This window comes from Erithacus rubecula (genome assembly GCF_903797595.1).
Source record: "Erithacus rubecula genome assembly, chromosome: 2".
Taxonomy (NCBI): Eukaryota; Metazoa; Chordata; class Aves; order Passeriformes; family Muscicapidae; genus Erithacus; species Erithacus rubecula.
In genome coordinates, this window is record NC_136685.1 from 1812775 (window position 1) to 1837867 (window position 25093).

General features: G+C 42.4%; 1 protein-coding gene across 11 annotated transcripts in view; it reads left to right on the top strand.

Moving 5' to 3' along the window:
- Nucleotides 1-20789, top strand: part of HMBOX1 (homeobox containing 1) — a 101715-nt gene extending 80926 nt beyond the window's left edge. For 6 of the 11 annotated variants that reach the window (XM_079298203.1, XM_079298211.1, XM_079298213.1 and 3 more), the window contains 5 exons: nucleotides 11935-12017; nucleotides 14091-14186; nucleotides 15560-15654; nucleotides 15802-15903; nucleotides 19244-20789. In XM_079298203.1, coding sequence (XP_079154329.1) covers nucleotides 11935-12017; nucleotides 14091-14186; nucleotides 15560-15654; nucleotides 15802-15903; nucleotides 19244-19381 — 514 coding nt within the window. In that variant the 3' untranslated portion in view covers nucleotides 19382-20789. The remainder of the gene's footprint in view (nucleotides 1-11934; nucleotides 12018-14090; nucleotides 14187-15559; nucleotides 15655-15801; nucleotides 15904-19243) is intronic. The other 5 variants (XM_079298210.1, XM_079298209.1, XM_079298204.1 and 2 more) reach the window with 5 other exon arrangements.
- The last annotated feature ends 4304 nt before the right edge of the window (nucleotides 20790-25093 follow it).

Below are 25093 nucleotides of genomic sequence, written 5' to 3' on the forward strand. Positions count from 1 at the left end.
TTCCTGTGCAAGGCTTTGGAGGAGATTGAAGTTTGGGATTCATTGCATTTCTCCTTTTCCAAGCTGACAGCAGAGCAGGAAGTAATGTCCTTTGGCCCCTTCCATTAGGCTGCTACATTGTTAGAAACAGAACAGCAGCTTCTCATCAATATAACCATGGCCACAGCCTGGCTGGGGAATGCTGCTCATCTTTGCTGGGAGGTGAGGAGGGCTGGGAATGATCTTTGCTGTCCCTGTGACCCTCAGGTGTCCTTGAACCTTTTGGTGACTTGCTGTAAAATATCCACCACAAGCTTGGGAGATGAGTCAAGCCAAGGGAAAAGTGCCAAAGCCTCTAATTCTTGGGTTTCTGAGGAATATTGGCATTAGGAAAAACTTCCTGGCTTCAGGAATGGCACAGCACTAAGCAGGTTATCTACAGGAGCTGCAGAACATTTCTCAGGAGCAAATCAGCTGAAATCTGTCAGGATGGTTCTGAGCTACTTGATCTTAATGCAGAGAGAAACATCAGGTGATTTCTTTATATTTTTTCCAGCTCTTTCAATCCTGTCATAAGGTGTTTGTTAGTCAGCAACTTCCAGGGGGAGATTCAACTTCATTAAGTCCTGTGAGATGCAGGGAATGGGGTTTTTTTTTTTAGGATCTTTGCTGTTTGTGCTCCTGAAATGCTCTGAGATCTGAGCAAAGGCACTTTGCACAGGCATCCAGCAAAGTTCACTTTGCCATTCAGACACAGGCAAGAATCATCTGCCTGTGTGAAGGTTCAAGTGGTTTGGCTCAGGGTCACTGCTCTGTGTCTTCATAAAATGCAAGAGCAGCCATTTTCTGCTTGGCACACAGGATCTGCCTTATTTTGCATTAGATCAAGCTCTGTTCCCTCTCAGACATGCATAATATACAAGCTTCCTATTCTAATCAGCTGTAGGCAAATCCCAGTTGTTTGGCAGATTGCAGGCAGTAAAATAGAATGCAAGGATGTCTGTCCAAAGCCTTGCCAGACTCTGGTTTCTTCAAGGATCCAGCACCTCATGAGTTATTTTGCTTTCTAGAGAGCTCAGGTGCTTTTTGTATCCTTGTGTTCTCTCTCTCTGTCTCTCTCTTTTTAAAAATAATAAAAAGATGATCTGCAGGAGGGGGCAGCTCCTTGCAGCAGACTTCAGATAAAATTCTTTAATCTGCCAAGGTCAGAATAACTGAAATCAACATTTAGAAAAAGCAACTTTGTCAGTCTGATCTGTAACAACACTGCCTGGTGCAGCAAACCCACATTTTAGCAATGGCAGTTCTCCTCTAGCCCAGATACTCTGCTGCATTTCTCCAGCACCAGTTGAGATCCTCAGAGTTCTGTCCCCCTGCTCAAGGTGACAAGCAGGATCCATCCCAGCTGGTGATGGTTGTGGTGTTTATCATTCTTTCTACCTGTCCTCTCCATCCTGTGCCTGCTGCACACCTGGCCAGCAGCCATGTGGCTGTGGACAAAAGCTCTTATCTCCTATCCTGTATTTTTAATCCTGCTATTGCAGCTCTGGGCATTCTTATTATTCACATAAATATGTAATTCCTTCTAAATCTTGCTAAGGTCTTCAGGGTGCATCCAGAGAACTAATTATACCTAGTTTCATTTTAGATGCTAAAATGTGTTTAAAAAGTCAAAGGTCCCACTGGCATGAGTATCATGAGAAGGAATAAGGCAGAACACTGCATTTATCCAGGATCATTCTCATTATGTGCTGCTATCAATGTGCTGTTCATTTATCTCCTCTCTCAACTTAACAGTCACTCTCTTATCTCTTCTCAGACACCAAGGCTTCCTTTGCCTCTAATAATATTAATTGTCACTCTTCTCTGGACCTTTTCTATTCTTACATTCAATTTTTAGTGACCTGGGGCAGGTGAGTGGGGACCCAAGCAGAGCTGATTTCCATATTTCCAGGGTGAATATTCCAGCTTACACAAGCACCTGAATCCAAGTCCTGTTGTTTTCTGACCTCCAGCATAACATCTGTTCTTTTTGCTGATCACTTTTGTTTATTGATTGAGAATATCTCTTCTTGGAATAGCTTTTCCTGAAGAACTGCTACTCATTTATACATGAGGAGTTGGAATTTGTTCTTTTCTATGTGCAGTGCTTTGAGATAACAAATGAAGTTCAGTCGTGGGAGTGGTAATTGCTGTGAATTTCCAAAATGCCAGATTTATTTGTATCCAGTAGAAATAATTTGCCTTGCAGAACTGTGTTTAATGTAACTGTTAGTGCCAGTCATTTTAGGGCACAACTTGTGTGAGTCAAGGGCTTGTGTTGAGTTCATACACAGAACCTCTTGCTCTTTACAATCATGTTGAGACCTCTAGATGCTGCCTGCTGTAAGAACACTGTGAAAATATAAGCCTGGTGCTGTGATTTCTCTCTCTTCAAGCTTTCCTGATTTGCCTCAGTCCTTCATGGGGTGTCTGAACTGTTTAAAGGACACAGAAGGAATTAGGAACAAAAAGCTTGTATTAATCAGCCAAATTGTCATTTTCTCAGCTATTTTAACATGGATGCAGGATGCTGGGAAAGCCATGACAAACTTGTCACACAGAGTGTGTGAAGTGGCCCCTGGCATGCTCAGGTTGCATTTTTTGTGGTTGTCAGAACAGCTCTGAGCTGAGGGGAGAGTTACCCCTCCCTGCAGGATTCACCCAGCCCGTGTGTAATGTTACCCTGGAACAAACCACTGAGGTGAATTACAGAATTAACCTCCTGAGTGACCTGGGAGCAGTTCAGAAGGAATTCAGGACCAGGCTGGCACTTTGTCACCCCTGCCTTTGTGCTCCTGTCACCAAGGAGGATCCAGCAGCACCATCCAGCCCAGAGTGTGGCTGGATTTTCCCATTCCTGCATTCCAGAGCTGTGCAGTGTTCCTGCTGACTCTCCCTGCAGCTCAGCTCTGAGCAGAGTCCAGCCCCAGCTCAGCCAGAGGAAACTCTGCCATGGAGTAACAGATGGGAGCTCTTCACACAAGCAATAAAGAGAGTCATTAGGAGGAGTAGTGAGGGAGGAAAATTCCAAAGTCAAACTCTTAAGCTGTTGCATCATGGATTTATGGGCTCTTGGTCAGATTGTGGAGCACTTTAAACAGCCTGAAAGAATGTTCTTTCAGAGAACCATGTGGGCTTTGGCCACAAAAGTCACTACCACATCCTCAATTATTTTTTTTAATTCTTCTTAAATTTTTTTTTGGGTGATCCAGGACAGCATAGCTTTCTTATTTGTTTGCTTTTCCTTTGGAAGACACATAATTTGTTTGGAATACTTTGCTGTGTGTGAGGAGCTCTGTCAACAGCATAGAAGTGCCTTTTATGATACTTTTCTCTCTGGGTTGGGAGCAGCAGCATCCTCAGCTATGTCAGGCTTGGCTTTTCTGGTGCTTTTGTTGCTTTGTATCTTTTGGTCACAGTGACTTCACAAAAACTGATCTTGCCAGCTGATGATCTTTCTGTGCCTCTGAAGTTGTTGTTCCCCAAGTGGGTGACCTTGGATGCTGCACTGTTAAATTTCTCTTCAGTTCTTGCCCTTAAGATTCTCTCTTACTTTTTATGGTGCTTCAGTTCACTGTATTGATGTGGCTTCTGACTTTGGGCTCAGCAGATTCATCACCATCTGCAGACTTTCTGGCAGGATCATTAATTGTTTTTGGTTTTAAGATGCTCCAAAGATGATACTTCAGGAGTATCCCTAATTGTTGTCTTCCATGCCATTAGTTTATTTTTTTTTTCAGCCTCTTATTCTTCTTTCTACCCTATCTCACAATTATACTAATCTTTATTTTTTCCATAATCATGAATAATTTCCCCTTTGTCACTTTATCAAATACTTCAGCAAAGTCAAGAAATGCTAAGAATAATTAGTTTTTCTGGTCAGCAGTTCCTCAGTTGTTTTTGGAGCTTTACTACCAGCACTGTTTAAGCCATGCCTCCTAAAGGGATTGTCCTCAGGAAACTCAGCTGATCAGAGTGAGGGTGACAATGACATTTAAACACATGGCAAAAAACCATAGCTCAGGGCAGGGAGCACAAATCTTGGACTAAAGAGCTGTGGATTGATTTAATCTGGTTTCTTGCCTCTGTATCTTTTAACTTTGCTGTTCTTCTACCTGTAAATTCTTGTAATAATATTAAAGAGTAAGATGAAAAAAAGACATTTTCAGAATGCTTTTAAAGGAGTTGATGAGTGTCAAAAGTGCTCCTAAAATATGAAACATGATTGGTGTTGGTAAATGAAATAATCCTTTGAGTCTTTGGAGCTTATTATTTCCAAGATAACTGTTCACAATCCTGTAGGCAAAAAAAGAATAAAATTAAAAAGTAGGATAATAAATTCAGCTATTTCCTCTCCTTACAGATAGTGAATGGTCACTGAACAATCCTTAGCAAATAAAGAAAAAGATGTTGATGCTGCCAGGTTTGAGAAATATTCTTTAAAGATCCCAAAGTTTCCTGATGGTTCAAAACTTCTCTTAAATCTCTTTCTTTGCTGTGTTTTGTATGAAGAACCTCCTGAAGTTGCTCTTGACACTGTAGTAGTTTAATCCACTGGCATTACTGGGTTCATTAATTTCTTTTTCCTTTGCTTCTGTTCATCTGTTGTGTTGTATTTAGGTTGCAAGGTACAGAATAGGTTGATATTTAAAAATTAAATAAATTTTCTCTTACCTGGCTATACAACATTTAATGGGATAACAATTTTTGGATGGATCTAAGAGATACTGGGTGTTAGGAAAATACATGTATTGAGCCCAAAGTGAGATTTCATCTTGACTTTAGGTGCTGAATAACTTTAGGTGCTGCAGGAATTTACCTTGTCTGTGGACTCCTGTAGGATCCTTCCATTTAGCTGAATTAATTTTTATTTTCTGAAAGTGCAGCAGCAACTGGGGGCTCTGCTGAGCTGAACCAAGTCTGGTCCAAGATTGGAAACAGAAAAAAAAACAACTTGTGGATTTTTGAGGGAAAATGCTGGTGGTGATGTTGGGAGCTGTCAGTTTATAGTAAGATTAATCCCAAATTTCATGACTGGAGGCTTGGGACAAAGGGAGGCTCCAAAATTCCCATCCAGAAGAACCAAAACCTTTCTGAGGCTGAAGTGAGGATAACCTGAGGGACCTGATAACCTGAGTTTTGAGGCTGCTCCAGAAATACCCAACCAGATGAGCTCAAAACCTGCTGGCTCTGCTGAGTGGGATATTTTGTACCAGGGACCAAATAAAGATATTCTGCACTGAGCAATGTAAAAACCAAGTTTTGCTGTTTATTTATGTTGCCATATAAAGCCTTGGAATCCTGTGCTGCCTTTGAGTGGTGGCTGCAATACCCTCAGTGCTGATTAGAGTTTGTCTGGTTGGAATTTTGGGTCACCAGCAGCAGCACAGCCCTTCCTGGTGGGTGGGCCAGGGCTGATTCTGCCTCATCCCTCCTTGCTTGTGAGGACCAGATAACCCAAAATACAACTGAAATAACTCTTACCCTGTACCATGTGAAAAAATGAAGATGTTTGTTTCACAGTTGTTTGCAGAAAGGTTTTGTTTATCAACTCACAGAGTCCAGCAGATTTAATGCACATAAATATCCCTGCAGCATGGAGGTCTTAATTTAAATAATGCAAGTAAATAAAATGGAACAAGAGATCCTATTATTCATTCTTAGATGCCTTGTAAGAAAGAGCTTTAAAGCTGCTGTTTGCTCACACCAACCTCATTGAAATATCACTGGACAATTCTCATTTTATCTTGTTCTTGATGTGTTGACTTCAAAAAATGTCCACTTGACTTTGAAATTCTGGTGGTGCCAGTAAATTCAAGGATATTCAAAATTTTCAGCTGTCACTGTCTTCAAGGTGCCTTAAACTGAAAGTACCTGTGTGTTTCAAATGACTTCAAACTCCAAATCTTGCCATTCAGAAGGGGCCTGTTGTATAATTTCAAAAATGCTCTTATCACCAAATCCAATTATGAGGAAGAGTAAATTGCCACCTCGGATGTCTTAACTCTTCTTTTTGTAATTGTTAATTATCTCGACAGTAGGGTGTTGGAGATTAGGAGGCACAGATTATCTTTTGCCAAGTACAAGGCTTTCAGAGCTATTATCAACTCATTCTGTTTCTAAACAAATTGTAGGATAATATTAATAGCTTGATAGGATTTTGGTCCTGGAGACCACTGTCAAAATTCTGAGGAAGTGATGTTGAAAAAATGAAAAATCTCGTTGTTCTATTAGTTTTAAAGGTCATCCAGCTTTTACCTGGGCAAAGTGTATTTTTGGCATTTTAATCTACATGGCAGAGGAGGTTCCTGCTAAGAAACATCAGTGAAACAACTCTCTTGGAATTTAGACACAATTTGGAAAACCAGAATTGAGAGTCAGCTCTGTTCTGTGAGGTTTTTAATGTGTACTGACATGGCTCTGGAATTTTCTGTATGCAGGCACATCCTGAGGTGTGAAATAATTTCACTTTCTTTCTGTCTGGTGCTCTAAGTGATTTAATGCTGGTGAGATCTCTCCTCCAGATTTGTACTTGCAATGAAAAGAAATCCAAGAATGAGACACTTCTTAGGGTGAGAGGTTTAAAAATTGTGCTGTCCCTGGATAGAGTGTGGCAACACCCTGGGCCTGAAAGCTCAGGTTGGAAATGAGAGATTTTTTAACAATGAGGATTTTCACAGTTTGTTTCCAAAGGTGGTTTAAAATTACAGCAGATTTTGCATTGGATTTTTATGTTGGGATGGATATTTGGGATATTTGGATATTTCAGTGTTAGGGCTGGGTATCTCTGCAGGTTGGACAGAAGATTTGGGTTTAATTCCAGAATTGCCTCTTGTCAGTGCTGTAGAAGAGGTCAAGCTACAAGCCTGCAGTGGTTTCTCCATTCCTGTAAATCCCTGGATCTGTGGAATACATTGGTTAAATGATGGTGCTGAAAAAACAGCAGAGAGTTGCAGCCATTGTGTTCATCAGTAGTTTTTCTGAGTTAGGGATTTTTTTCTTCAATTTGTTTTGCTGCTTGGAAGGTCTGGTTGAGCTGATGCCTCAACTGAAGTTCTTTCACAGAGCTGCACTTCCCATCCTTGCCTGGTTATGTTTTTCAGTCCTTGGGGCAGTTCTCAGCTCCATCACAGTTTATCTGTGGAGGGGCTATCTTTGAGCTTTAATTTTGCTGTCAAAAATAAAAATGACTTTATATCATGGGTTTAGTTGACACCAGTGTTGTTACTAGGGAATCTGTAGAAATATCAGCTGATAAAACTGGTGGTGTCATCTGCTGACCTCACTGAGAATGGCATTAGTGATATTCTTGGCCAGTATTTACTGGGAAATAAACCAGTCATTACACTTTCTGATGAGATTATGCTCTGAATGTCACTTCTGTGACAGTCTGTCTCATGCCACGCTGAGATAAGATCTCAGGCACAGATGACAGACTAACTTCAGAAATATTTCCATTGATTTGACAGCCTGAATAATAGTTCTGCTAAAAGCCACAAAGGCTGGACCAGTGACCTCTGGCTGCTGGGTGATACTGGGGTGATAAGTGTACTAATGAGAGATAAATAGGTAACTACATCTGAGTGTTTTCTGTACCTTGTCAGTGGAAAGCAGGGGAACTCTTGGGAGGGAAAGCAGATAGGGAGCTGAAATTACAGCATCTTATCAGAGCCAAAGGAGCAGCTTTCACCTCATGTATTTTGAGACACCAGAGGGTTTGGCAGGGAGCTGCATCCCTGGGGACAGCACAGCTTCTGTTCATCCCCAGGGCTGGGAGCTGGGCAGTTCTGCTTTTCCATCCCTCCCTGGGCTGCTGCCTCTGGCTTTGCTTTCAGCAAACCTTGGAGAGGATCTTTGGGAGCTGCTGGGGAAGGAGCTGGGCCCAGCTGCTTTTTCAGCCACATCCTCCCTTGGCTGCACAAACTCTGCTCTTGGCACGTGTGGGGAGCTGGAACAGGGCACAAAACATTGCTGCAGAAAGGGGATGGAGGAGGGGATGGGATCATTCCCTTTGCTCTGGGATTAAATTGTGTTAAGCTGGACTGCAGCCTGGATTTTGGGGAAGATGAATCTCCCGTTCCTGGAAGTGTCCAAGGCTGGGTTGGACAGGGCTTGGAGCAAACTGGGATGGTGGAAGGTGTCCCTGGGAACTAGGGGGTCATTCTGTGAGTGTTCTCCAGTTGGAGCCCCAGCAGGAGTGCCAGGATGTTTCACTCACAGTGGAATTCCCACAGGATTGGAAGTGGGAACCCAGGGGTGCAAACACAAAGGGAAGTGAGGGAGTGAGCTTGCAGCATTTCTGCTGTTCTTCAGTCCATGTTCATCTGTGTTTTCTTGCCTCCCATTAATTGCAAGGTCAGTTATCCAGGGTGGTCTGTGTCCCCATACCTGAGTGACCTCACCTGAGTGTCACTCACACCTGAGTGCTGCAGCACTGTGAATTGTTACCCTGAAACACATCTGAGCCTCTGCCACACCTGGAAGTTTTAACCATTAGGTCCTGCTGGAAACTAAGCATTTCCTCAACTTGGGGTCTTCTGATCAGTTTTTTCGGGGGCTTTATCTCTTTCCTTATCTGGAAAAGCACTGACCCCACCCATCCTTCTGCCACTCTGTGTTTGTCCTTTCAGACACTGCCAAGCTGATAGGAAGCAACAAAACTTCCAGTGTGGATTATCAGGACCACTACTGAGGCATTGCTTAATGCATCTGATAGCTCAGCCTTGAGAACAGAAGGAAAAAAAAAATAATAAAAAAAAAAGATTGGCAGCTATTGCAGGAATTCAGAGAGGGGCACCTTGGTGAAGAGACAGGGGGAGGCTTCTCCTCCCATTCCAGAGCCCTGGGCTGAGATGGATTCCCTCTCCATCATTGTCCTAAGCACATTATCCCTGAAAGAAAGAGGGTTTCTCTGAATCTGCAATTTTTCTAGGCTTCAGTGTTATTGAAATGAAACAGCTTCAAGGATATCTACATTCTTTACCATCATATGGATTCTCATCTCATGTAAATTATTTGGCCACTTTTCATTTTAATCCTCCACTGTCATTTTCTACAAAAGAGATCATTTGGTTTCTTCATGGAAGGTATTCAGCTGACAGCTGCCCTTTGTCTAGAAAGCCTTTGCAGGAGTTACTTGTGCCTGCTCCTTTTTTTTCTTTCCTTTTAAGTTCATATTGCTTCATATTTTTCATCTGTAGCTTTCAGAAACTTTTCAGATTGTGAACAGGTTTGTGGCTGTGAAGGGAATTTCAGACATCCTGCATTCTTTCCCTGTGTACCTGGCTGATAAGAAACAGAACTAGAGGCAGAATAATTAATTTACTGAGAGAAGAACTGTAGTCCAAAAAAATCACAGTGTGTTCACAGCTTCTACATGAGCAAACAAAATAGTCAGTGATGAAGTCTTGAATTTTTTTTCCATGGCTTCCCTATCTTAAAAACTTAATTAGTCTCATGTACTTGCCTGGAATCACAGAATAATAAAACCATGGAGTCATTAGGGGTGAAAAAGACCTTTAAGATCATCTCACTGAGATTTTTGATGCTTTTTCATAAATTGTAGATTTAGGATGAGAAGAATTGCAGGTTCTCTAGTGAGAATCACTTTTCTTGTAGAAATTTTTAGACACTTTACTTGTAAAGATCAGAAATTCCTGTTTGAATTTAAAGAAAATGTTTCAGAATGATGAAAAATGTCAGGCAGATGAATTTTTTATAACTCAGTTGTAAAATGTTTTGAGACAAGAATTACTGTTGCAGCAGTTTCAATCACAAAAATGATTGGAATACACAAAACTCTCTCATTTACTAGAAGTGGTGTCTCATTCATTGTCCAGTTCTGAAATTTTCTCCATCACAGGAATATTTCCTGTTACCCTATAGAACTGTAAGCATGGCCTGAAGTTTTGTTGATGGTAGAAAATATTTTTGTTATTTGTTGGAGGCAGCAGAAGCCTGGATGTGGCTTGGTAAAGGGACAGTGTTGAGAGGTGACAAAAAAAGGGTCACTGGTGGCTCTGGTGTTATCTTTGCTGCTTTAATTACTGTCTCAGTTTCTTGCATCAACAAGAATGTGCAGTTCATATAATTGATAATTTTATGTATTTTTACTTTCTTCCATAAATGTTGATTTTTTTTGTACATGTTCCTGGTTAGGACTCCAGGGCAGGCAATATGTTCATGTAAATAACAGAGCAGCAGTTCTCAGCTGTGATCTCTTGATGTTCCTTTATCTTGGGGTGCTTAAAAGAGGAAATGATTCTTAGCTCTGGGCAGTGCTCTGTAGGTGGGAGAGCTGAAATATTCTCATGGGGTTGTTGAACTGGGATCCTGAGCTTCTGCTTCCATCACTAACTACTGGAAAAAGCTTTTTCTGCTCTGTTTTCCAAACTCTCCATTCCCCAAAAATGCATCTTTGTACAGAACTCCACCCCTTTGAACAGAAACTTGCAAGTTGAGATAGACACACACATCACTTCAAAGGCTGGAATCACAGAAATGGAAGAGAGGAGAATACACTTTAAAATGACCAGAGGGTGAGATGTTCATTCTGAATTCCCATAAAGCTGAACAAAGACACCAATCCTCTGTCAGGGAACTCCCCTTTGACTCCCTCTTTAATTCCAGCAATTAATTCACTCTAATAATGGAAGTGTTGGCTGACAAATTCCCAACTTTCCCAACACTTGAACTAAAGTTTAAGGCAGAGCTGCCATTCATGTAGAGAAGATTGAGCTGTTCCTGTGGTTCCATTTGCTCTGTTCCAGCAGTTCACCTCTGGACAGAAACAGTTCCTGTATGGAACAGAATCTGGATTTCCATAGAAAGTAACTGGGGCCAATCCACTGGATGAATAATGGAAAAGAATAATTGCCTCAATATGCCTGAATCTCCTACTTCCAAATGTTCTACAGTTAAGGAAATAAATATCTTATTTTCAAATCCAGAGCAGCTGTCCTACAGCCAGACCTGCTGCTGATCAAAGTTGATAAAAGAAACCCAAGGATTATATATTATGGATAATCTACAGAAAAAAAACAGTGGCAATCCCTTGTGCTTGTGGTGTGATTAACAGAGTCCATTGAAGTAAACAGGACATTTTGTTGGTTTTAATGCAGATCTGATAAAGCTCTGTGGAATGTAAATCAGTTCATTAAAATTTGCTGAGCAGTTCAGTGAGGTAAAACAGGAAACAGTTTTAACTTTTATAGGATGTTTACTGCATATAAAGTACAATAAAATCACAATTGTTCCAGAAAAAAAATACTGTTGGAAACGTGCTGTACTCATTGTGTCTTTCTGAGGAAGATTGGAAAATTTTTAATTGTGGTTTTTAAAAAAATAATCTGTCCTGTGTAATTTCATAGTATCTCCACACCATATCTGTCTCTGCAGAATTTGTGGGGTTTTGCATAATGCAGATGTTAAAAGTAGGTCTGGATGTGTATATATTAACAAATACATATGAACAGGGATCAAAATAAATGTTAAACAGCTCCTTCTACCTAAGCTGGGGGTATGTCAGGGGATAAATAATAAATAAATGATAATAAAGTAAAGGCCTGTGCTGTCTTGGAGATGATGCTTCACTTGACAATCTTACCTCTGATATCTATGGAATTGCCTGCACTTTTGGGTGTCCTGTTATTGGCTGTTATTATAATTTGGGTGTCCTATAATGTTCCAAATGCTAAGATAATACTCATTTATCAGAGATTTGGGGAGTTTCCTTCTTTCCATGTGGACATCAGGCTGATGTTGCTTTATCCATAAAATTCACTGTGTCTGGTACCTCTGGAGGAGTGATGCATAAATCAGCAGCTGACACCTTTTAGTGGAGCTGCTTTGGTAACTTCATGCTCTGATTTCTTAAGAAAAAAAAAAACCTGATTTTTGTTTCCCCTTTTGCAGTTACTTCAATGAGAATCAATATCCTGATGAGGCAAAGAGAGAAGAAATTGCCAATGCCTGTAATGCAGTTATACAAAAACCAGGTGAGGAGCTGCTGGGGGGGTCCTTCCCAAAAACAAAGAGCTTTCAGCACCTTGAGTTCTCACACTGATGTTTGCACAATCATTTAGGTTGGAAAAGACCTCCAAGGTCATCAGCCTTTGATAAATCAGGTTTTTGGAGGAGGAAGGAGCTTAGCTCTTCTGTTTTTTAAATATTTTCAGCTTCCACACAGGGATCTCATATTAGAACCTGAGAATGGAGGACCTTATGTTTAGTTTCACAGGTTGCATTTTCTCTGCTTTTGGAGAAATGATACTTGGGAGAGGAGAATGAATATTCAGTGTAGTGTTAGTGGATGCACCTGCCTTTGCTTAGTTTTGCTAACCAAACATTTACATAGATTTCAGAAGTTGTGTTTTGGATATATTTAGATTCCATACAACCAGAATAAAAATTAATGAGAAGGCAACTAAGACATGAGTCATGCACATGGAATCACAAAATTATTTAGGATGGAAAAGCCTCTGGGATCATGGAGTCCAGCCAAGGCCACCACTGCTCTGTGTCCCCAAGTGCCACATCCACAGGGATTTTAAATGCCCCTGCCCTGGGCAGCTGTGCCAGGGCTGGACAGCCCTTTCCAGGCAGGAATTGTTCCAAAAAATCCAACCTGAACCTGTCCTGGCACAGCTTGAGGCTGTTCCCTCTCATCCTGCCCCTATTCCCTGGGAGAAAAGGTGGATCCCCACCTTGTTGCCCTTTCAGGGAATTGTGGAGAGCTGTGATTGTCACCAGGGTGACAGGGTCAGACCAGTTCAGACCTCTGGAATTCATCTGGTGAGATGCTTCCAGCTTAGATGAGATTGTTCAGTTTTCAGCATCTCCAAAACCAGAGGTTTTCCCACCTCCAGGCCCTTGTTCCACAATGTTGAGCACTGTAATACCTGCTGAAATTTTCCTTGAAAAATCCATCAGGTAGAGAGGAGCAGAGAGCTGAGGATTTGATTCCTGGCTGTGCTGCTGGTTTGTGGAGCAACTTGGAACAAAGTGCTGCAAGGCCATGTCAGGGAGCAGTGAAATAGTGCCAGTGGAGCTGATGTAAAGCATTAGGCAGCAGCCAAGCTATCAATTTCCAGAGTTTTCTTTCTTTCACTTGTCTCATCTCTCCTAACTTAAGTAAGTGTGCAGATTGCTGCAATTACCATGGGTGTTTTGTATGCTGAATAAATAAACTTTGAGAAGGAGTCAGAAGCAGGGGGGGCTCAATCCTGTGTAGCCTGCAGAGGTCTGAGGATGCAGATATGGGGAATATTTTATATAGGGTCAAGACCAGGTTTCCAGAATGTCCTTGGAATACTGAATCCCTCTAGTCTTCCCTTATTTATACTGATGACCAGATAAAGGCATAATTTTCTATAACTGCTTCTGAGTTTGGGATTTTTTTTTTTGTTGGTTTAAGTGTAAAAATCCAGTGATCTGGTTTCCAGCATTTCCCCATTCTCCCAAAAGATCCTGAGTGTCCTGGCACAGTTGGGAGGGTGTGATGGGTGCTGGGAGAAAGGAAAACAGATTGCAAGGGTGACACAAAACCTCTTCATTCATTTTGCTGCTGTATAAAACAATGAACTGTACTCTCCTGACACAGAGTAAAACAAGGAGCCCCAGGGATGGGGTTTGGTAGTTTTTGGAATCTCAGTTTTGTGCTCAAACTGGAAAAGCAACTCTTCATTCTCCCATGGCTCTGGATTGAGTTGGTTGAAGCTGCAGAAAAATTCCTGTATTTCAGATTTTTTTAAAAAGAAGAAAAGAAGAAATTTGGCAGTGCCACAGCACCTGGACACAGGAATTTGATCCACATAAAGTTCACTTTTTTCTCAGATATAATAACTTGCCAGTGGTGTCTGTGTTTCAGGGGTTTATTCCATAGAATCCCAGAATTGTTTGGGTGAGCAGATCCCAGGACAGGGACAGGGACACTTTCCACTATCCCAGATTGCTCCAAGCTTTGTCCAACCTGTTCTTGGACACTTCCCAGGGATGTGCAGCCACAGCTTCCCTGGAACCCAGTGAGTAACACCACTGAACTGTTCTTTTCCCCTTTCTTGCTTTCCTAGGAAAAAAATTGTCAGATTTGGAGCGAGTTACCTCTCTCAAAGTGTACAACTGGTTTGCCAACAGGAGGAAGGAGATCAAGAGAAGAGCCAATATTGGTAATGTATCACAAAACCTGCCTGCAAGGATTGGGCTTTGCTCAGGAGAGGTGGCAATTACCTAAGAATAAATTAGTGCAAACACCAGAGGTGCTGACAGCCTTGGGAGAAATGTGGAAGAATTATGAAAATGAGTCCCTTGCTGTTCCAGATTTTTGGTGAAATACATGTAATTTGTAGAATTCTTGTCATCAGTGCAGGAAGAGTGATGCAGTTACAAAGTTTTACTGGAAGATCAGCTTTAAAAAGCAAAATGAGAATTTTATAGGTGGAAGGAGAGTTGCATTTTCCTCCTTTGAGTATCCAAGCTCCAATCTGAAATGAAACCTCAAAACTGTAAATAAAGGAGATAGAGATGTTGGCAGGTTCACAAACTTAGTGTGGTGTTTATCCTGGTTATACCTCTGCCTCTGACAGCATTCCAAGGTTTTGCCCAGGGACAAGTGGCTGGAAAAAAGCCATCTGTACTGTTGATGATCAGGAAAAAACAAAAGTCACTTCAGAGTTAACCCTGTGGGTTCTTAGCTGATGGTAAGGAACTCAAAAGTGACTCTGAACTTGTAGAAAGGAGACCCTCTGATGTGGATAAGGAGAATAAATCACCTCAGTGGCCTGGATTCAGCAACCTCCTGCCATTCATAAAAAGTTTGATGTCCTTACTTAGATATTATGCAGAATTACTTTTGCAACACATGGCTGAACAGACATCCATATCTGCTTATTTCCTGTATTTTTAATTATTTCAAATGTTCCATTATTTTGCCTTATTTCTGAATAAGAAAAAAACTTACTGCATCATTTAACATTACTGAAGTTCAACTAAATTTATTTTTCAAGTAAAAACACCTTCTCAAAGGGATGGGGGAATAAAGCAAACTCTGTCCAAGGTGGGTGGACTTTAGTGTTTGGGAAGGAGGTTTGGAAAAAGATTAAAAAGAACCAAAGGGAGCTTTAGATATATGAATCCTACTGGAAGATGGATTTATGTGTTTTCAAGTCCCTGAAGTGCTTTCAGAAATCTCCCCCATCCGTTTTCAGACACTCCCCACCCCTTTGAGTCCTGCCATCCAAACTATGGGGGAAGACAGGGAATTCCTTTGCCACTCTAGTTCCTTAGAAATGAGTGATTCCTGTTAGGACTGGCTGGAAAACAGGGATTTGTACTCACTGACAAGTCTGGGAGCTGGCAGGGAAGGATTTTAGGCAAAGCAATGTTTCTACCTGTGCTGCCTTCCCAAATATTGGAGAGTGAAGAGGAAGGAGCTCCTCCAATCATTCTAACTTCCTGAAAAAATGTAAAAAAATAAACCCCTAGTTCCTTTAATTCCTCCAATGCATCAGATAAATGAGGGATCCATTTGGTTTTTTCGAAGAAGCAGCAATCCTGGAGAGCCATGGAATAGATGTACAGAGCCCAGGGGGACATTCCAACAGCGACGACGTGGACGGCAACGACTACTCGGAGCAGGTGAGCCCTGCAGCCTCCTGACCCACACTCCCAGCACCTCCAAAGGACCTTTTCCCTCTGGAAAATCCTGCTTGGTGTGGTTCTTGTTGTCACTGTGGTGGGGAAAAGGTGAGAATTCACCCACGTGGGTTTGTTGCCTCCCAACAGGACACTTGGCAAGTCCGCAACGGGGAGGAGGAGGGACGATGTTCTGAGGGAGGCAGAGAAGCTGAGAAGGTAGAAGAAGACAGGAGGATCTGCTCCAAACAAGCAAGTTACCCCCCTCACACCACACACAATGTCTGATTCAGGGCAGGAGAGCCTCACCTCAGCCAGAGCCCTGCCGTACCCACACTCTCCTTCCCCAGCACTCTGAGTTCTCCTCCCTCAGGAAGTTTCACAGTTGGTGTCAGGCACCAACAATTATCCCCAAAAAACTGGGCACTTCCTGCACCTCTGATTCCTTTCTGCAAGAAAAGCCCTGTTGTAGGCAGGGCCACACCTGCTGTGAGCTGCTGAGCCAGCCCCAGGTATGAGCAGGACCCTTCAGAATTCCTTGTGCCAGCCTTTCCCAGCAGGATTCTGAGCATCCTCCTGGGATGTCCTGAGCTCCCTCTGTTCCCTGGGAGAACCTTTCAGGAGCTTCTCAGGATCATCCCTCAGACACTGACAGACAAAGGGTGAAGGGTGGGGAGAAAGGATTTCATTAACTAAACTCTGACCTTTATTCAGTCTATATTTTTCTGCAACAGTGTGCCACTATTTTAATTGTTTACATGTTGCCTGTCTTTTTGTTTTGTCTTATTTTTGCATTTTAATTCTTGCCTGTTCTCTCTTTTTCTTGGTTATTTTTAACCCTTGACAGCAACTTTTTTTTTTAAATTCTCTAGCAAAAAAATAGCCCTTCTCACACTCTGAGCCCTCACTTACCCTAAAGTTGGTGATCCTTTTTTCCTGACAGGTATTGCATCCCCTTCCCAATTTTCCCAGTGCTGGCCAAACTCCCAGGGCTGTGTGTGCTTGGCACCAGTGGCTCAACCAGTTCACTTTTAGAGGAGCTGTTTCAGATCACTTTCCACTGCCTCTTTTGGGAGAAGCTGGGACTTTTCCCTCTCCAAAAGCAGCTGGGGGAGTGGAGCAGCAGCTGAGTGTCCTGGAATGAGTCCCTGGCACACTTGGCTCTGGCTCAGTTCACTCTGCTCCTGATGAGGATTGAGACCCTTTTTATAGGTCAGCACCAGATTTGGTGGAACCAACTTTGTTGGCTTTTCTCTCTGTGACTATATAAAATATTCAGAAACCACTGCCAAGCCCAGAAAATTCCCTTTGAGACAGATACAGGACTGGAATACTGAGGTGGAGCAGGACTCCCAAACTGTGTTTTTCTTCTGTGCATTAACCAGCACACTTTGGAAAGAGAAATCAATTGGTTATTAAAATGTAAAGATATTTATTGAGAGGCCTTAGAAATGACATTTCTAAAACAGATTAAATGACAAATTCTCCTGGTGACCCTTTAACATCCCTTAGCTGTTAAACCCAGAAATTCTGTTTTCCACAGCACCATTTAAACTCTAATAAACTTTAGAACACAAAGTTCGTCTAAATACTAACCAAGTGCCTGAAACCCCAGATTTTAGGGCTCTGTATTTGTACCATGATAAAGATTTTTAAAAGGCCCTAAAATTTACCACACCCTTGTTATAAATGAATAAATCCTTTTAAATAACCTCAGGATTTTACCAAATCCTGGCTTTTTTTTTTCTTTTTTGTCCTCATCAACATTTGCCACCCATCATCTTAATTTAAAAATACTCTATGCATGTTTTAAATTTCAAATCACACAAGTTCATCACTGTTGGGAGACTGATAAATGTTTCTAATTTCCTTTCTGTAAATGATAATAATCTAAAAATCAAATATCACAGGGGGATAGCTATTAGTGCCTTGTTTTAAATTTTTCCCAAAATTCCATATTTTATTTATGGTGGTCCCAGTCCCCTTCAGTCACTGGTTTTCTTAGCATTCAAAGAGTTTTGCAGCATTTTTTCCCCTATATCTGTGTGAATTCAATATTTTCACAGGATGCTGACTTGAGCCAAGGGTTAGGCTTAGTTTATGTCATGATTGTGGTCACTAGTAGCAGTTAAAGAAAAAATACTTCTCCAGTATATATAGAATTATTTCATTCTAGAAGCTTCCAGCTTCTGGAAGTCAGTACTTTTAAGAGACTTCCTGAGTTTCCATAATTTCCAGCAGACTGATTTTCCCTGGGTTTGTCAAACCCCTGCCTTTTAAAGCCATTTTTAACTTTTATCTGATGTAAAAATCAGTGAATCCTGAACTGAACTGTGCTAAGTGAGCAGTGCTTCCCTTAGATCACATTATCATTGCAGCCAGTGTCTTTGATTATTAGATCATAAAAAACCATGGACAATTGTCCTCTTATTTTCCAATTATTTGTAATAAACATTTATCATATCAACCATCAGCCATTTCTTCCCCAAACTGGAGGACTTGACTCTGTTTAGCTTCTTCTCATGAGGAAGGATCTTCCCTGGGGATGGTTTTTTTTTCCCTCTGCCTTTTTGACTTCTGTTGTGGCATCAAATAGAATCAGAGAACCACAGAATGGTTTGGGTTGGAAGGGCCCTTAAAGTTCATCTCATTCCAGGGATGCCCCAAACAGGGTGACCAGATCTGGATATTCCAATATAATCATAGACCTGTGTCGTGCCCAGTGATTCCTGAATTAATTTGCTTTCCTGCCTTAACTTTGTGTATCACTTCTGTCTTTATAATTCAATATTTTCCTCCAGAATGGAGTCCTCCACTCCCTGCCTTGCTCCCCTTTGTCTGCCCAGTGAGGGAACCTAAACCCAGTGAGGGAACTTAATCCTAAACCCATTGAGGGAACCTAGTGAGGGAACCCAATCCTGAACCCAGTGAGGGAACCCAAACCCAGTGAGGGAACCCAATCCTGAACCCAGTGAGGGAACCCAAACCCAGTGAGGGAACCCAAACCCAGTGAGGGAACCCAATCCTGAACCCAGTGAGGGAACTCAATACCAAACCCATTGAGGGAACCCAATCCCAAATCCAGTGAGGGAACCCAGTCCCAAACCCAGTGAGGGAATCCAGTGAGGGAACTCAATCCTAAACCCATTGAGGGAACTCAAACCCAAACCCATTGAGGGACCCCAGCCCCAAACCCATGAGGGAGCCCAGTCCCAAACCCATGAGGGACCCCAGCCCCAAACCCATGAGGGACCCCAGCCCCAAACCCATGAGGGACCCCAGCCCCAAACCCATGAGGGAGACCAGCCCCAAACCCATGAGGGACCCCAGCCCCAAACCCATTGAGGGAGACCAGCCCCAAACCCATGAGGGACCCCAGCCCCAAACCCATTGAGGGAGACCAGCCCCAAACCCATGAGGGAGCCCAGTCCCAAACCCATGAGGGACCCCAGCCCCAAACCCATTGAGGGAGACCAGCCCCAAACCCATGAGGGAGCCCAGCCCCAGCCCTGCCCTGCCCCCTCTCTGCTGGTTCCTTTTCCCTGTTGTGCTGCACTAACCCAGCCTCTCTCTGCCCTTGCCTGACTGCCAGGATGACAGCACTGGCCACAGTGACCACCAGGACCCCATTTCCTTGGCTGTGGAGATGGCAGCAGTCAACCACACCATCCTGGCGCTGGCCCGGCAAGGAGCCAACGAGATCAAGACAGAGGCTCTGGACGACGACTGATGCCAAGAGAAGGGGAGGGTCAAAGCAAGAAGTAACTTAGTTTTAGAAGTAGCACCTTAGCAGACTTTCCTCGGTCCTTAATATGTGTTACAGTATAACTTTGCAGTTTCTTGTACGTCAGTTTAGCTGTTAGGGTCTTGTTCTGTGAAGATGGCATGGTGCCCTCAGCCTTTGCATATACTCTCTCAGTATTAATTCCCAATAAATAATCAATCAACCGACCAACCTCCCTCTCTCCCGGCCCCCAGTGGCTAGAAAGGTAAAATCAAAAAAAAAGAAAAAAAAAAAAAAAAAGAAAGAAAAAAAAATATCTTGCTGCTCTGTCTTAGCATTCAAAGTGCTTCCAGGTATTTTAGACAGCCCTCAATTCCAAGTCTTAGGCTACACTTAAAAATCTTGGATAACCTTAGAGATGGTGTTGAAACAGATAATCTGTATGCTTTCCCTGCCCTGAGACTGAAAGGATGCAAGCTGAGGTAGTGGCACAGGGTGGATGGACACCAGACTGGGAGTATCAACAGAGAGTAAAAAGAACACTTAGAAACCCCACTCCAGCATGGGAATAAATGATTTCCAGCTGCAATAAGCCGTGCCTCACTGCTCATACAGTGACTTGACTTTCGGGTGCTGTGCTGAGAATGTCCATTGGAAACACATTCCCACATTTCAGTCGATGCTCACACGTTCAACACAGACATCCTCTGCTCTCACAAGCTGCCTGGCTTAGTGGAGGAGTGCTGCCTTCTGCCTCTGGGACCATGCTTGAAGCCCAGCCTGGGATCACATGAAAACATGAGCTGAATGTCTGATGGACAGCAGTCCACTTCTCAGAACCACTGCTCGTTCTTGGCATGGCTGGCAGTGCCTGCTCAGAAGAGGTCTAGACTCTTTATCCATCTGTCACTAACAATTTCACCTTTCACTCCTCCTCTCTCACCTTTTCTGTCCCCACCCTCCTCCCCTCTCCACTTTGCCACTTTCAAAAGCAATGTTTTCCAGGAAGGTTGTTAAGGTCCTAAGATGGGTGAGTGGATTTTTACTGCCTATGTCCTGACTAGCCTGAAAGGTAACTGGAGAATTCGACATCTGACCTTTGCTAGGTAACCATCAGAGCATAAATATTCTCCTAAATATGAACTTTTTTGGTTTGTTTGAAAGCAGGAGGATCTCTTACCTGAGAAATGGGGTGTGAATGTTTTGTGTTCTCTTTACTCTGTCTTTGTTAAGGTGTGAGAAAGCTATACTGCTACGAGCAATTTAATTAATAATTGGAAGCCATACTGATAATGGATGTGGTAATATTTGTAAAGCAAACCTACTCTAAGTAGCAGGAACTAATGGAATTTTTTTCCTTGATCATATGTAGCACTTTTGTTACTTTTTTCTTAAAGATATTTATATTTGATAAGTCTTTTTTTTATCATTTGAGAATTCCAAATACCAAACAGCAAACTTGCATTACGGAGTCACCCTGCGATCACCTTGTCATCTAGTATCTAAATGATGAACTGTGTGTGCATCTAAGAAAATTACATCTGCTAGCATTGTGTGGAAATGATCTCCTGGCATCCTGATACAATGATATGTTGCTGCCGGTAAGAGGAAACATTTTGATGGAAACAGCACGAGAAGTGTTAGAGACGGGCAGGGCTGTGTTACATTAACAGAGAACAAATTAAAAACCCACGGAGATTTTTCTCTGGAGACACAGATATGAAAGTTTGCAGAGAGTTTCCTCCACTTTCCACTTTATCTTCCCAGTTTGTGTGGGAATAAAAGGGGGAAACAGCTCAGTCTGAAGGATGGGTTTCCCTTTGCTCCCCTCCAGTTCGGAGCTGGAGCAAAGGGAATTCCTGTTGCTCTCCTTGTTCTCATCCCTCCCTCCCTCTAAACTCTCAGAGAGCTTTGTGGCTCCTCAGCCAGCCTGAGCCCCCCAGATCAGCTTCCCCTGTCCCTGTGGAGCAAGCTGCTCCCCAAAGTGCCCCCAGGAGATCCTGTGCTCCCAGAGCTGTGCCACCTTTGTCCCTTGGAAGATCTGTAGGTAGGGCTTGGCCTCAACTTCCACTTATGGATTTCATTGGAAAATTTCCATAGATATACATTACCAGAGCAGAATGAAACTGTCTTATTTTGTTCTGTTTTATTGCATTTCTTGAGTAGAGAAATTCATGGGTGGACTCAGGAAAGGCAGGACTTGGATCAGTGACCATTGCACCACTGCAGTTCTTCTCTTACTGCCTGTATGAATGTTTTGCTACTAAGGAGTGAAAGGATGGGGAGAGCTTTTATTTCTATTTTTGCACAGCAGAATGATGGAGCAAACTGGAGCCTTAGTGGAATTTTACCTACTTATTCATTCCACAGTCACACACTGAGCTGACAAGCAACATCCACGATTTATAGTAAAGAGATTTTAATAATCGATGACCTCTTTACGTTGGGCTTGCCACCACCATTTGTTCTGGCTGTTTCATTTCCAAAAGAACAGGCTCAAACTGTGGGACAGCTGCAATTTTAAAAGAAATATTGCTTATTGCTTACTATAGTATCTGTAAAAAGAAAAAAAAAAGGCATTGTTTGAGGCTTTGCCTTTTTAAAGCAATAGGGAAGAATAAAAATAGTGTTAGAACTTCTGTATCCTGATTATAGGTTCATGTGATGCAGGATCAAAGTAACACCAGTGAAATTGTGTGTCTGTACCATCTAATGTGGAATAATCTGCTCTTCATTCTGTTTGTCACTGTCAGGAAGCTGCTGACATCCCCCACCAGTATCTTCTCTGAAGGTTAAACAGGTGAAAAACCCCTCCTGAGTGGCTGGACACTGGCAGATCTTCCTGGGCTGTACATCCCAGTTTTCCACCTTCCCACATCATCATCTTCCTAGAGAAAATACCCAAAATTTGGGGAATCAGCCCCTTGGTTCTGTGGGGTCAGGGTTTGGGGTGTGTCTGTCCTGGCCTCTCTTTGGGCATCAGGAGATGCAAGTGGCACCTCAGAGGAGGGAGTGGGACCTCAGCTGTGCCCAGGGTGCTCCTGGCAGGTTCTTCCATCATTCTGCAACTTCATAAGGAGCCCTTTGCAGCTGGCCAGTCCCTTTCTGCTTTGAGGTGAATTATCTGCAGTAGGACAGGTGCTGATGTGATGAGACAGGACTGTGATCTGGAGTAAGTGAAAGAATCTGAGGGTGTGTCCTGGAATTCAGGAATCCTGAAATTCTTTCTTTTGGGGGTTTGATTTCCACAATATGGGAGTTGTCTTTGTCTTTCTGCCTGTGATTTCCTTGGAAGTGAAGCCTCATTTTGGTAGCACTGCAGTGGAGGGACAGTTTGTAGCCAGGCTGGAGTCACTGCATTTGTTCTCTGGGGTTCCCTTGAGTGGCTCTGGTGGCAGATCTGAGCTGACTTTTTGTTCTGTGAACAGAGAAGAAGTTAATTTAAGAAGCTCCTCATCTGTGGTGGTCACAGATTGCTTTTACCTTCATAGAATGAGTTTTGGTTGATATTTTGTCCCTCATAAAGTCCTTTTACTTGAGTTGTTATTCTCTGACCTTCTTCTTAAAACAACAGTTTCTACCTCCACTTCTTTTCTGGATTTTTGTTTGGTATTGGGTTTTTATTTTTAGTTCCCCCATCCTTTTTCCTGGAGTATGAGATCCCAAACATTTGCAAAAACCTTATGAGTTGATAAAAAATCAGCAGGTTTGTTTTCTGTTGATCTTCTGAATCCTCTGTGGACACACATGTGGTTGTAGTGAAATCTTTGCAGCAATTAAGGAATCTCATTAAGAGCCTTCAGGGGGTCATGGAAAGGGTTTAGACCCCTCTGTCCATCATATTTGGGACCATTGATGGGGGACAAGGGAGGGCTGGAGCAAATGTCACATAGTGGGAGATTGCAGGAGCTGGGATTGTCCAGGCTGCCTCTGGGGACATCCCAGATTTTGGGGTTTAACTCTCTTAACAAATTATTTTTAACTTGGGAGTCCAGATTTTGGGGTTTAACTCTCTTAACAAATTATTATTAACTTGGGGGTCCAGTGCAGGATCAGGAGTTGGAGTTTGATGATCCTTGTGGGTCCAACTCAGGATATTCTGTGATTGCAGAGAAGGCAGAGCCAGGCTTTTCTCAGAGGTGCCCAGCAAAAACCTGAGGGGCAGAGGGCTAAAGTTGCATTAAGGAAAATCCCAGATGAATATAAATAGAAGTATTTTCATGCTCAGAAATGGCCCAGAAAGTCAGTGACAGTCTCATCCTTGGGGATACTCAAAATTCAACTGGATAGGGTTGGATTAGAGACCTCCAGGGTTCTCTTCTGACCTAAATTATTCTGATTCTGTGCAGACCTGCTCAGGTTGAGGTGTTCCCTAGTTCTGATTTGTACATGTTGACTTGTTTAAAGAGATTCTTTTAATCTGTTGAGGTTTTTTTTTCTGTTTTGCTGTTCATAAAAAATGATCTTTGCTAGTTTACTAATAGAGAGGAGCTTTATTTGCAGGGTCTGGCTCCAGGCTCCAATCAAGCCATAAGTTAGAGATTTCATTAATTATTTGCTCTGTTTACACAGTTCTTCAGGGATATTTGACTTATTCTCTTTGTTTCATTGCCTAACATCAGACTGGTAAGTTTTTCATGTTTTTGTCACATTTGTGATTTTTAGATCAGTTTTTGCCTTCATTTGTGAAGACTTATCTTTGTCTTGCTGCTGTGAGTGCAAGTGAGAAACTCCACATAGCTGAACCTACTTGAGGAAAAATTTGGATTAACTCAAGCCCACTGGTGACTGTTGTGATAAGCCATAAATTTTGGGTGAATAAATCACAAATTGATGATTTTTAGGAGCTGAAAGGGTTTGATTGGGAAAAAATCAGATTATGCTCACTTGGATCCCCCTTTCTTTATGCTGTTGGCCATTTCTAAGAAAAGCAGTGTGATATTTGAAATGGATTTTATTTTTCATACAGAGAAATCCACTGAAATTGGTGTAAGAATTTTCCAAACTTAAAATTGCTGCCCTGATGCAGGATGTTGGTTCCCAGTGTGTGATCCTAAGTGGAATCCAAAGCTGGAGTCACACTTTCCTTTGCAAATTGCTAAATTCAGTGTGAGACTCTGCCCATAATCCTGAGCTGGGGCTGTTCAGCTGGGGATGGTTTCCCCCTCCTCTGCTTTATCCCTACTCATTTTAATTAATATTTGTTTTAATGTTCCTCCTCCAGCTCCATCATGGTGCAGCCCCCACTTTCCAGTGCTCATCAGCTCCTTTCAAACTCCTTGTGTAATTAGCAGCAAATTTTAATTTTGTCAAAACTTTGCTCTTATTTTATCTGGGTTTTCCCACTCAAGTAGCTCTTGCACTCTTTGAAGTTATTTCACTTGATAATATTATTTTGATCAAAGTCTTAAGCTTGTAGGCAATAATCTTTGGTTTGGTGCAGCTTTTGGCATTTGGCAGGAATCTTTGTTGCCAGGATTGCTCTTAAAATTGTGTTACATGTCAGTGACCTTAATATATGTTCCTTACATGGATTTTGTGTGTTTGTAGCAGCAGTCAGGGGTTGGATCCTGATCCCAGCTTCTTAATGGAGTTTTCACTGTGATTCCTTGGAAGGGAAGGTTGATGGCCTGACCCAAAAAACACTTTGCAGTTCCCAAGAAGATTTACAAACATTTCAACCTAAAACATTTCCCCTTGGGCTCTTGAGCAGCTGGG